Source organism: Macaca fascicularis, chromosome 4 (assembly GCF_037993035.2).
Source record: "Macaca fascicularis isolate 582-1 chromosome 4, T2T-MFA8v1.1".
In the NCBI taxonomy this organism is placed as follows: domain Eukaryota; kingdom Metazoa; phylum Chordata; class Mammalia; order Primates; family Cercopithecidae; genus Macaca; species Macaca fascicularis.
In genome coordinates, this window is record NC_088378.1 from 139750013 (window position 1) to 139762843 (window position 12831).

General features: G+C 50.8%; 2 protein-coding genes across 7 annotated transcripts; one reads left to right on the plus strand and one right to left on the minus strand.

The window, feature by feature from the left end:
* The first annotated feature begins 14 nt into the window (after positions 1–14).
* Positions 15–6603, plus strand: NELFE (negative elongation factor complex member E). 6 transcript variants are annotated; one of them, XM_005553444.5, is made up of 11 exons: positions 15–413; positions 523–605; positions 1985–2054; positions 2157–2302; positions 3404–3478; positions 3601–3638; positions 3805–4148; positions 4261–4405; positions 4569–4623; positions 4868–4970; positions 6291–6603. In XM_005553444.5, the coding sequence occupies exons 2-11, from the start codon at positions 531–533 to the stop codon at positions 6386–6388; spliced, it is 1149 nt and encodes a 382-aa protein (XP_005553501.2). In that variant the 5' UTR covers positions 15–413; positions 523–530; the 3' UTR covers positions 6389–6603. The 6 variants fall into 6 exon arrangements, with proteins under 6 accessions (XP_005553501.2, XP_045246133.1, XP_005553500.2 ...); XM_045390198.3 differs by having other exon boundaries at positions 15–85; positions 487–605; XM_005553443.5 differs by having other exon boundaries at positions 15–85.
* A 1-nt stretch (position 6604) lies between these two features.
* On the minus strand, positions 6605–12581 carry CFB (complement factor B). Its single transcript, XM_005553440.4, has 18 exons — positions 12389–12581; positions 12068–12301; positions 11481–11666; positions 11152–11325; positions 10830–10931; positions 10589–10725; positions 10180–10318; positions 9728–9859; positions 9348–9449; positions 9135–9272; positions 8541–8638; positions 8285–8402; positions 7919–8069; positions 7745–7821; positions 7446–7546; positions 7215–7347; positions 7084–7133; positions 6605–6814 (listed from the first exon to the last, which is right to left on the minus strand). The coding sequence occupies exons 1-18, from the start codon at positions 12450–12452 to the stop codon at positions 6659–6661; spliced, it is 2292 nt and encodes a 763-aa protein (XP_005553497.3). The 5' UTR covers positions 12453–12581; the 3' UTR covers positions 6605–6658.
* Positions 12582–12831: the final 250 nt, after the last annotated feature.

Consider the following 12831-nt stretch of genomic DNA (forward strand, 5'->3'; position numbering starts at 1 on the left):
GCTACGTCATCGTTGTGAGCCCGCTATCAGCGGCCAGCGCGGGCGCGGCCGGAGACCGTGGGGCCCGCGGTTGCCGCCCCCTCAGGTAAGGCCCTCTGCTTCTCACTCTTCGGCCCCTTTTTTCATAGCGCTTTCTCTCTTCTTCCTCTTTGAGTTGCTCTGAGGGCGCTACGCTGGCTCCACCGCCTTCTCTGCCGTTCGAACCCCGCGGCTGTCCTTACCCCAGCGAGGGTAGGGGGGTCGGGTGCCATCGTCTTGCCGACGGAGTGGGTGTTTGTCCCTCCCTGAGCCACATGGTTCCTCGAGGTGCTGGTGTCTGTGATCCCTGGAGACAGGAGGGAATGCTGGATGATCCCGACCAGCGGGAGCTTGGACAGCATCCTGGTTTAAGCAAGGAGTAGGGAAAGCCAAAGGCAAGAGTAGGCAGACCTGAAGGGGTGGAGTTGGGTACAGTGTGGACGGCGTGTGAACCCCGGGTGGTAACAGGGGAGAAAGATGTCTTGGGCCCTGCCCCTGAACCAGGAGCCACCATGTTGGTGATACCCCCCGGACTGAGCGAGGAAGAGGAGGCTCTGCAGAAGAAATTCAACAAACTCAAGAAAAAGGTGAGGGACTGTGTGTGGACATGGCCTAACCTTTCACAGACTGTGCACTCTGAGAAGATCTGGGGTGAATGTGAGCGAATGGGAAAGTTTTTCTGGCCCGTATCTAGAGATATATCACCCACCTCACAGTGTAGCTTCGAGAGGTGGGCTTTCCCAAGCCCTGGTGTGGACCTTCTGTCTTTTCTATGCAATCGGCCATGGGATTGTCTTCCTTTCCAATGGCTTTTAGTACCACCTAAGGGCTGATGATCCCCAAGTTTGTTTTTCCAGTTCTATCCAGTGTCATACTGATAAACTTCAGATACCCAAAGTTGGAGCTATCATCTTTCTATTCTTGATCTTCCAAGTAAGATTGACTACACCAATTCTGCCACGCGTTTGGACTCAAAATCTCATCTCTGACTTCTCCGCTATTTGCATAGTCAAGCGTTTGCCAAGTCTTCTTGTTTTTTCTTTTGAAGCAATTTTTCCTGTTTATTCTTCATTGTGTATTCCCCCGAGCAGGGCTTTATTGACATTTACATGAGCGATTGTAATGGTCTCTCAACAAATTTCTCAGTCTTTTTTTTTTTTTTAACAGACTTCTTCACTCTTGGTCAAACGATCCATTGAAAACACAAAATTCTGCTCCCTCTGTTTCTCAAAAACCATAAATGGCTTCACATTGTCTATATAACAAAGCCCCAAAACCTTAGTTTGGCAGCCTTGTCTAGTAAAGTAGAACTATTCACTACTCCCAAAACATGCATTCCCAAAGCGTTCTTACCTCTGCATGTTTGCCATCCTGTCTTCTTTTTCTAAAATACCCTTCTTCTCTCTGTGTCGTGCAGAGATACGGGGGAGGGCCTAGTTTAATAGCCATTAAACATCAGAAAATCTTACTAGCTTTCAGCTATGAATAATCTGCACCTCTTACCGCGTTGCTAACTCACTCAGTTTATTTTTATTTCTCAGACTATAAGCTTCTTGAGGGTAGAAACAATGCTTTATCCTCCTGGATATCCCTGTTACAAAGTCATGTCTGGACCTTATTCAATATGCAGGAAATAGATGGATGAAGCCTCCAGGAAAGGCACATAGACTTATACTTACTTGCAGCTTATATCCTAGGATTCTAGTCCATGATCAAATTCTTTGTCTTCAACCTCAAAAATGTAACACTCTGGAAAACCTCTGGGTTCCGTGGTTTGGTTAGATTAGGAATTTCCGGCATCATTCATGATCTAGGGGACCAGAGGCAAGAGGCAGAGCACATCAATGCACCACTCTAAAGACATCAAGAAAGATGGTCCCTGGAGTGATGTGCCCAGGGGTCTTGGGAGAGGAACCGGCTAGGGGCTGGCCCTCACTGACCTCTCTCCTCTCACCCTTGTTCCCAGAAAAAGGCATTGCTGGCTCTGAAGAAGCAAAGTAGCAGCAGCACAACCAGCCAAGGCGGTGTCAAACGCTGTGAGTGACAGGGGAAATGGGGATGGACTGGAAGTGGGCAGCATGGGGCTGACCTTCATCATGGCCTGGTCAACATAATGCCTCTTCCCCTTATCACTCCAGCACTATCAGAGCAGCCTGTCGTGGACACAGCCACAGCAACAGAGCAGGCAAAGCAGCTGGTGAAATCAGGAGCCATCAGTGCCATCAAGGCTGAGACCAAGAACTCAGGCTTCAAGCGTTCTCGAACCCTTGAGGGGAAGTTAAAGGTGAGCACAAACAGAAGGATTGTTTAGAGGGCATCCCTCCAAGTTGGAATGTAGATGGGTTTGGGGAAAAATATGCATACTCGAGCACTGGCAAATTGCTGTACCATTCTGAGTTTTGCCTCTCAAATATTAAATGAAAAAACTAGATGACTCCTGAATTCTCCATTTTACAAATTTTGTAGTTCTAATCCACTTTGGATTGGAGCTCTTGGAATATGTCGCTCTAAGGGATGGAAAGGGCAGAAAATGTTATCAGATTCAAGAGAGGTTGAAATAAACTGAATATATAACATATCAAGTCACTTATAAAAAGTATCAACCAGGCGTGGTGGCTCATGCCTATAATCCCAGCACTTTGGGAGGCCAAGGTGGGCAGATCACTTGAGGTTAGGAGTTTGAGACCAACCTGGCCAACATGGTGAAACCCGTCTCTACTAAACATAACAAAAATTCACAGGGCATGGTGATGCACGCCTATAGTCCCAGTTACTGAGGAGTCTGAGGCCAGAGAATTGCTTGAACCCAGGAGGCACAGGTTGCAGTGAGTGGAGATCGCACCACTGTACTCCACCCTGGGCGACAGAGCAAGACTCTATCTCAAAACAAAACCAAAAAGCTGCAATGGCAGGTGTGGCAGTGGCTCATTCCTATAATTAGAGCACTTTAGGAGGCCAAGGTAGGAGGATTGCTTGAGCCCAGGAATTTGAGACCAGCCCTGGCAACATAGTGAAACCCTATCTCTACAAAAAAAAAAAAAAAAAAAAAAAAAAAACAGAAATTAGCCAAGCATGGTAGAGCGCATCTCTAGTCTCAGCTACTAGGGAGGCTAAGGTAGGAGGATTGCTTGAGCCTGGGAGGTCAAGGCTGCAGCAAGCTATGATTGCACCATTGCACTCCAACCTGGACAACAGAGCAAGACCCTGTCTCAAAAAATAAAAACAAATAAATAAAACCACATAGTCAAATAAGAAATGTATATAGTGTTAAAAGGAAAGAAGAGATCAGAGGAGATCTAGAAGAGGGTGAGGGAAGAGGAACATCTCTGTTCCATGGTTGGGCAGCCTCCTGCTCCACACTGAGGTAGGTCTCTCCCCTCTCCAGGACCCCGAGAAGGGACCAGTCCCCACTTTCCAGCCGTTCCAGAGGAGCATATCTGCTGATGATGACCTGCAAGAGGTAAAGGCTTCTAATTTCTGTCCCTGAGGGGTTGGGGATGGAGGAACATGAGAAACTAACTTATTTTGGACTACATGTTAGCAACTGGGAATCATCTTAACTGTTCTTGGTCTCTTTTACAGTCATCTAGACGTCCCCAGAGGAAATCTCTGTATGAGAGGTTAGAGAGTAGAGATAAGACTGGGCCCACTTGGCGGGGTTGATTGCCTGAGTCCTTGGGAGGTTTGGGCTGTAGAAGCTGTGCTATTGAGGGAATATTGAGTCTCCACAGGGTCCAAGGGGAGAAGGTAAAACCCCCCTTTGATCTTCAGTCTGCATCTCCCCAGCTTTGTGTCTTCTAGTGATCGACTTCGAGAACTAGGGCCAGATGGAGAAGAGGCAGAGGGCCCAGGGGCTGGTGATGGTCCCCCTCGAAGCTTTGACTGGGGCTATGAAGAACGCAGTGGTGCCCACTCCTCAGCCTCCCCTCCCCGAAGCCGCAGCCGGGACCGCAGCCATGAGAGGAACCGGGACAGAGACCGAGATCGGGAGCGAGATCGAGACAGAGACCGAGAGCGGGACAGGGATCGGGATCGGGATCGGGATCGAGATCGAGATCGAGATCGAGACCGGGAACGGGACAGGGATCGGGAGCGGGATCGAGACCGAGACCGAGAGGGTCCTTTCCGCAGTGAGTGATCTTGGCTGGAGGTCAAGGTGACCTTAACTGAGGTTTATGTGGGTCCTACTAAGTGAAGTGTGGGATGGACCATGTCTTGTGACTGTGATTCCTGCTCCCAAAGGGTCGGACTCCTTCCCTGAACGGCGAGCCCCTAGGAAAGGGAATACTCTCTATGTATACGGAGAAGACATGACGCCTACCCTTCTCCGTGGGGCCTTCTCTCCTTTTGGAAACATCATTGACCTCTCCATGGACCCACCCAGAAAGTAAGGATGACGACAGGGCATGATGAGAAGTCCTGGGCGAATCCTGGGGTGTGAGACTTGAGGGAGGAAGCTGCCCTCCCGGCAGCCGCCTGTGATCGCTGGGTTTGGTTGGGTCCAGAAGAGCCCCTTGGCTCTCCACTGACCCTGTTTTTTCTTATCCCAGCTGTGCCTTCGTCACCTATGAAAAGATGGAGTCAGCAGATCAGGCCGTTGCTGAGGTTGGAACTTCGCAAATCTGTTCTTCCCATCGCCTCTGCTGTTCTCATGTGTTCTCATCAAAATACTAGATGCCAGGAAGAAGTTGGTTCCTCTTGATAAAGTCTCTCCCTATTCACACAGAAAAACTTACATTCTCAGATTCCTTATTCAGTCTACTCCTAGGATAGCAACTCCTGGAATAGCTTCTTTGGTGTATCTGTAATGTTTTCCTCCCCATCCTCTGCCTCCCCTCTTCTGCTTTAGCTCAACGGGACCCAGGTGGAGTCTGTACAGCTCAAAGTCAACATAGCCCGGAAACAGCCCATGCTGGATGCCGCTACTGGCAAGTCTGTCTGGGGCTCCCTCGGTAAGAATGGGATTTTCTTTCCCGTCCTCTCCCCTACAGCACACTCCTTTTGGTTCCCCCACACATCCTTGGGTTTCCTAGAGATTATCGAGGTCAGAGTGTGTGCAGAGGCTGTGGGAATGGGAAGGAAAATTTCAGATCATCTGTTAGTTAGAGGTAAAGAAAGGAGAGAAAAGGATTGAGAACAGCTTCCAAAGCAGCGACTGGAACAGGGAAGAAAATGGGAGCTGGAGTGAGATTGGTGAGAAAGATGAGTGTCTCATGGGGCTTGTTCATTTTGAGATGGAGTAGAGTGAATTTCGTAAGTATTTGAAATTAGGGGTCTGGAACTCAGGTGTGAGGTAAGGAATGAAAACATAGATTAAGTCATCTGCATCACAGGGTGGCTCCCCGATCATGAGGGAGACTGATTTCGGAGAAAAAAAACGACCCAGGACTAGACTTGAGGAATACTCAGGGACTATGTTAGGAAACAGGACTGTCCACCTTACGCCCCACGTGTCTCCAGCTCTCCTGACACGTTAGGCTAACGTTGAGCCTAACGTTAGCAAAGGAGACAGGAGGAGGGGTCAGAGGGCTGGGAGCAGCACCAGAGGGGCCTGGGCCACTGAAGCGAAAGGACACATGCTTTGAGAAAGAGGGAGTAGCCAGCAGTGTCAAGGTACAGAGATCACAGGATGAGAAGTGGGTGGGAGAGATTCTCTCTAGGTCAAGGGTGGTGGGGATGGAATCTTTGGATGGGGTGAAGAGAGTAACATGTCTGGTGGAGGGAGGAAAAGAGGAAGGGGAAGAAACAGCTAGAGGCTTGAGAGAGAATGGTGAGGGCCAAAGCTACATGCTGGATGAGTTCTGGTGGAGCTAGTAGCATTCCTTAGTATGAGTAACCCATTTACCTGAAAGTAGATTTTCCTGGGAAAGGAGTGAGCAGAAAGAAGGACTCAGAGCAACAGTGGCCTTTCAGGCAAAAGAAAGGAACTAGAGTTGACCAGCATGTCAATAAAGGGCTACAGAGGTTTTCTAGTTTTTAGCTTCTGACATACTGACTATAAGTAGTGGGTTAATATCATTCATATATCTCAACAATGACATTTGGGATTTTTCTAAGAACAAAACATTCATCAAAATGTCCACTTACACTCTCCTTGGCCATGGGTTGGCACAAAGGAGCTAAGGAAGACAGGCCATCCTGGCCACCAGAGGGCAGCGTGGAAACTGGGTTTCCAGGGGCCAGCAGCCAGGACTGAGGTGGTCAGGAGTCAGCCTCAGGGTCTGATCTATGATCTCCTTTAGACCTTAACTGTTCCTCTCCTCCCTCCCTAGCTGTCCAGAACAGCCCTAAGGGTTGCCACCGGGACAAGAGGACCCAGATTGTCTACAGTGATGACGTCTACAAGGAAAACCTTGTGGATGGCTTCTAGGGAACAGAGCTGGATTCCTTGTGCCTCAAATGCCCCAATGCTGGTCTCAGTAAAACACTGAGGTGGAAGCTTACATATCTCCCTCAGCCTCTGGTTTTTCAGCACTTGGGATTGGGGTTAAGCCTTTAAAAATGGGTGTCAGGTTTGATCTCAGTGTAACAACATGGCCAGTGCCCGTTCCCCACTCCCTTGCCCCAAAAGGATCTGGAACACAAGTGTTGTCGCAGCTGTTTTAATTCAATCCCGCGCCCCTGTCCAGCAGGAAACCCCTTATAGAAAACCCAAATCCTCATCTTGGAGTTTCTCCTTCAGCCAGGGCAGCACTTGGAAGAGGTTGACGTGAAAGTCTCGGGCGTGAGCAGGTACCTGCTTTTGCCGCTTCTGGTTTTTGCAGACATCCACTACTCCCCAGCTGATGACACCAACCTGCAGAGGCAGTGGGGTGCCATGGATCATTCATAGAATTCCTAATCCTGGAAGCATGACTGTTCCTGATTGTGTCTTAGCTGACCTAAAGGAATCAGGCTAGGGACCCAGCTCAGCCTCATTCTTGACACACACAGGCCAGACATGCAGTCCTAAAGTGAGGCAGGCTCTGCCCACCTCGAATTACTAGCCACATGCATTGTGCTTTCCTGCTTTGGGGCCCATGCTGACCACTTGGCATCTCCCCAGATAGGAAAGGGAGGACTCACTTGAATAAAACGACTTCTCTTGTGAACTATCAAGGGGCCGCCAGAATCACCTGCAAGGAGAGGAGAAGCTGTAGGGAAAAGGACTCTTGGCCCTCGGGCACTTGGAGCACAACCAGAGAGCGTTCTCTCACCTCTGCAAGTATTGGGGTCAGCATAGGGACTCACTCCTCCAGTACAAAGGAACCGAGGGGTGACCACCTCGGAGATGTCCTTGACTTTGTCATAGCCTGGGGCATATTGAGCATCTCTCTCACAGCTGCCTTTCTGTAGGGGAGGTGGGAAGCATGGAGAAAGGTAATGAACAGAGGTGGCTTAGGAAGGATTAGGGCCTAGAGTGCCTCCTTAGGATGCCCATTTCTCACCTTATCCCCATTCTTGATGTAGACCTCCTTCCGAGTCAGCTTCTTCTCCTCCTCAGACACAAACAGAGCTTTGATATCCTGTGCAGGGAGCAGCTCTTCCTCTGGACAAATAGACTGCATCACTTCAGCTGCTCCCACCACTGTCATCTCCCTATTGACTTTGTCACTCAGCAGATGTCCCCTAAGCCCTTCCTAGTGCTAGGTTCTGGGCCAGGCATCGTCTCTTCCTATTGCATCTCCCTCTCATGCCTCACTTGTCTCGGGATCTCATCCTTATCCTCCCCCCTAGTATGTCTTACTCTGTTGCTGGCAAGTGGTAGTTGGAGGAAGCCTCAAAGCTCGAGTTGTTCCCTCGGTGCAGGGGAGACAAATGGGCCTATAAAGGATGGAGAAAGAACAGCAAACTAGGCCTGCTCCTCACCCCAGTCCTCCAGCCTTTCCCAGCCTTTCCTCAGGGATCTGGATGCTCTCACCTGATAGTCGGGTCATAATTCAACTTATTCTTGAGCTTGATCAGGGCAACGTCATAGTCATAAAATTCAGGAATTCCTGCTTCTTTTTTCCCGCTAATGTTGTAGTCGGGGTGAAATAGGACTTTTTCTATCTCCAGGTCCCGCTTCTTCCCTTGAAGTAGGAGAATAGGTACCACCTCTTTGTGGGCAGCTTCTTGCCTCTGGCCCCATGTCATTCCTAACTTCAAGTCTTCCCCATCCCTGACTGGTCTGGGGTGCAAGGGATGGGGCTGCATTGCAGATGAGTGGAGTGTGGGATCTGTAGAAAGTGGGAGGTGTTGCCTGGAGGGCGTAGGTGCAGCCCGGGACCTTCAGTTGCATCCTTACCCACGCTGACCTTGATCGAGTGTTCCTTGTCGTCCACAGTAAAACAATGTGCTGCTGTCAGCACAAAGTACTCAGACACCACAGCCCCCATACAGCTCTCATGTCCCTTCGAAGGGCGCTGGGAACAGAACAGTAGAAAGGGAAAACTCAACTTTCACAAACCACCATCTCTTACGGCCATTTTGCCCTTCCCCTACTCCCATTTCACCTTGACCTCACCTCCCCCAAGTCCTCACTACTGGGATTCTGTGCTTACAGTGACTGAGATCTTGGCCTGCCATGGTTGCTTGTGGTAATCGGTACCCTCGCTGTGTTCCCAAACCATGCCACAGAGACTCAGAGACTGGCTTTCATCTGGCAGAGAAGGAGAATGTGCTGAAAACTTGGAACACTTCATTCCCAAACGGCAGCAGCCTTTGGGTAGAAGTCTGTGGGGGGCAGAGGCCCAAAAGGAGAAAGGGAAAGGCCACAGGTATTTGTTTCCTCGTGTTAGGAGAAAACTGCTGTGGTGGAGTGAAAAGGGAAAGAACTTGGGATCAAGCTATCAGAGGCCTGGCTGTTTTCAAGCCCAGCCCTGTTGCTAGCTTGCTGCCCCTTGACCTCCTTTGGCCTTTGTTTCCACATGTGTCAAATGTAGGACAATAGAAAGATCTCTGAAGTGCCTAGAGCTCTGTGATTCTAAGGTTAAGAAGCAAACAGTGCCAGGAAACAAGAATAGTGATACTGAGGTAGAGAAGGAGGAATGAAGAAGGCTTTCCAGGCAACTAGAGCTTCAGGGGTAGAGGAAGAATGAATTATTTCAGGGGAAGCTGAGGAGAGTTGCGTTCTTGATTCCCTTGTGTCTGCCTACCAATCATTTGGAAGAAAACGTCTTCCAGGTTTTCCATATCCTTGACTTTGAACACATGTTGCTCATTGTCTTTCTTGGAAGCCAAAGCATTGATGTTCACTTGGTCCACCAAAGGTCCAACCCCAAACACATAGACATCTGAGGGAGAAAAAGGAAGGATGACGGTCCAAGCCCTGAGGAAGTAGGGTGCTGGGTCCTAGGCAGGTTACTCACCCAGATAATCCTCCCTCGGGTTTTTACGATCCTTGCCGATGTATAACAAGTCCCGGATCTCATCAATGACAGTAATTGGGTCCCCGCCCATGTTGTGCAATCCTGCAGAAGAGACGGGACCATGAGGGTAGGAGATAAGATAAATTGGCTAGAGGCAGTGATACACGTGGCAGGGTGAGTAAGTTGAGGAAGGGTTAGAGGTAGTTGATCACAGGGCTTTAGGAATAATTCTTTATGAAGGGTCACAGGAGAGATGAACAGCCAGTTACGAGTCACATTCAGGGCCCCAACCATGGGTATAGTGTTACAAGTGGACTTAAGGGCCACATGCTGGTCTGAGAAGGTGGGGAGGCTGGGACAGGAGAGAGGTCCCTTCTGACCATCGGTCATGAGGATGATGACATGGCGGGTGCGGTTCCAGCCTTCAGGAGGGATGTCCTCTGGCCAACTCATCATGCTGTACACTGCCTGGAGGGCCCTCTTGGTGTTAGTCCCTGACTTCAACTTGTGGTCTGTGGGGAGGGAAGAGAGCATCGCCTCACCTGGTCTTCCAAGCCATCTTTTAACCCCAGAGACCAATCTGCAACTGAAATCTCACATCTTCAACTTTTTAAGTTAATCATCATATGGACTTCCCTTTGACCACAAAGTGGCCCTTCCAGCCCTCAGCAGGTTCCCACTAACCTCCATTGCCCAATGACCCTGCTGTTCAACCTTTGACTACAAAGTGGTCCCCCTGTTGCCCTCAAGGTAGTCTCATGACCCCCTCCACACAACACTCCTGAACCTCCTGACCCCAAAGTGAACCTCCCACCATTCCCTAACCTCTGACCTTCATAATTGATTTCACTGAGCTTCTTCGTGACCCAGTCTGCATTGCTGCTCTCTTGGTCAGACACTTTGACCCAAATTCTGGGGTATGTGGCATATGTCACTAGAGCATATCTTGGCTTCACACCATAACTTGCCACCTGTGGGTGAGGAGAACAAGGCGCCATGGCATTGAAAGTAGAATACTGTGATTGGGAGACTTCAGCAACGTTGCTGGGACAGGGAGGCTCTTAGGAAGAGGCTCAAGCACAGGTTCATGGAGGAATCAAGTACAAGGGAAGGAGGACAGAATAGGACCTGGAGACTTTCCTGGGGCCCTGCGGTTCAGAGGGGCTGGAATGATCAGGGAGCTAGTCCTGGAAGATCAGCAAGATTCCATTCCCCCAAGTTCAGGGATAGGAGGACTCCACCTTCTCAATTAAGTTGACTAGACACTTTTTGGCTCCTGTGAAGTTGCCGGCCCCAATGCTGTCTGATCCATCTAGCACCAGGTAGATGTTCATGGAGCCTGAAGGGTCTAGGATGATCCTCCGCTTCTGTTGTTCCCCTGGGTGCCAGGAGAGTGACTCAGGCTCCAGCATGAATGATTATCTTGTCCCTTCTCCATTTTCCCCCAGTTCCCTGCCTTGCCTCCCCTCTCTGCCTTCAAACCTGGGCTGTGCCCATCCTCGGCATCGACTCCTTCTATGGTCTCCGTCAGGGAAGACAGGAAAGCTTCGGCCACCTCTTGAGGGGTGTCGTACATGAAGGAGTCTGGGAGAGTCAGAAATGAGGTCAAATGTCTGGGAGTGTCAGGGACACAGTGACCAAAGAGACGGGGGATTGTGGGTTTCCAGGGTAGAAAAGGCTCAGAAGTGAGACAGTTCTAGAGGAAGGTTTAAAAGAAGTGAGGAAAGAGCAGGGTTGAGGTGGGGAGAGAAGACAGTAGGATGCAAGATCAGGATCTGACCTGGGGGTACAGGTCAAGGGTCACCTTGGCAGGAAGGCTCCGTCCCGCTCCAAGAGCCACCTTCCTGACATGTTCGCCGCTGGGAGCCACGCAGGGTAAGCCCCCGGCTGCAGTGGTAGGTGACGCTGTCTTCAAGGCGGTACCGGCTGCCCACCTTCCTTGTGCCAATGGGGATGCCTGGGTTGGAGCAGTACCCCGCTGCAGAGGCATGAGACATGGAGGTAAGCGCTGAAGCCTGAGGCCCCGAGGGCAAGGTAGAGAGCAAGAGTTACAGTGTCCAGGGGCAAATGCCCACTCCTCAGACTAGGCGCTGTCAGGGAGACAGCAATGTAGGGGGAGAGGATGCTTCTCACCTCCGTTGTCACAGATCGCTGTCTGCCCACTCCACCGGCCATTCACTTGGCAGGTGCGATTGGCAGAGCCCCGGAGAGTGTAACCGTCATAGCAGTGGAAAGAGATCTCATCACTCACATTGTAGTAGGGAGACCGGGGCCGGTATTCCCCGTTCTCGAAGTCCTGTGGTCGTGGACAGCGGATTGCTTTGAGAAGAGGGGAGAAGTAGAAGTCATCAAGAGGGAAAGGCTGCCTTAGGTGTTTCCCTCCTGGTCTCAGAGACCAGGTCACTGAGAAACAGAGCATTCCCAGTCCTGCAGAAGCTGCATCTTACCTACCCTTCAACCCATAGGGGTTTCCGCTGCTCCTCCCTCCCCATTGCTGAGTGTTCTCTTGACTTCCAGGGCTGCGTGGAAGCCCAGGGTAAATGCTTACTAAAGGTTAACTCCCCTTTTTTTTCCCTTCCTTTCCCTCTACAACCCTAAAACTGCTCCTACTCCTGGTCAGCCCACCTTGTCACCCTGCCTAGTCTCATCCTAGTCCTGACCTTGCTGCCACCTGCCCTGTTTCTCCCTTAGGCCACTGCCCACACTCATTGCCCTCAAACCTCTGCACTCTGCCTTCTTGACAGTTTTTCGATCTTGAGTCTGCAGGGTGCTCCAGGACCCCGTGGATCTGCAGGTACGTGTCTGCACAGGGTACGGGTAGAAGCCAGAAGGACACACGTATTCCAGTGCCTGGCCCTCTTGGAGAAGTCGGAAGGAGCCACCTTTGATCTCTACCCCCTCCAGAGAGCAGGATCCTTGAGGCTGGGCCGAAGACAATGGAGTGGTGGTCACACCTGAAGAGAAAGGCTGATGAAGCCTGGCCCCAAAAGGCCAAGGAGGGATGCTGGGGACAGCAGGAAGGGAAGGTTACCCTCACTTACCTGCAGATAAGAGGCCCAAGATGAAGGGCATCAGGTAGAGCTGGGGGCTGAGACTGCTCCCCATGGCGTTAGAAGGCAGGAGAGAAGCTGGGCCTGGGGCAGGATGGCGTGTCCTGGCTTGTTTTGCTTGTCTACTTAGCTCAGTGTCCAAGCTGAAACTCCAGACCTAGACCTGGTCACATTCCCTTCCCCTGCCCCCCACCAGCTCCCGGCCTTTTATGCAATCTGTGTTCTGGCACCTGCAGCTTGCCCCGCCTGTCCTACCCTCATCACTTTCCCGGAACATCCAAGCGGGAGGGCCCCGCTGAGCTGCCAGTCAAGGAAGCAGAAACTGCAGAAGTCCCACCCTTTGCTGCCCAAGGTCCAGGACTCTCCCCTTCAGTACCTCCTTCTGGCCTCAGCTCCTCCCCAGCAAGCCCAGACCACCCACTTAGGGACCAGAA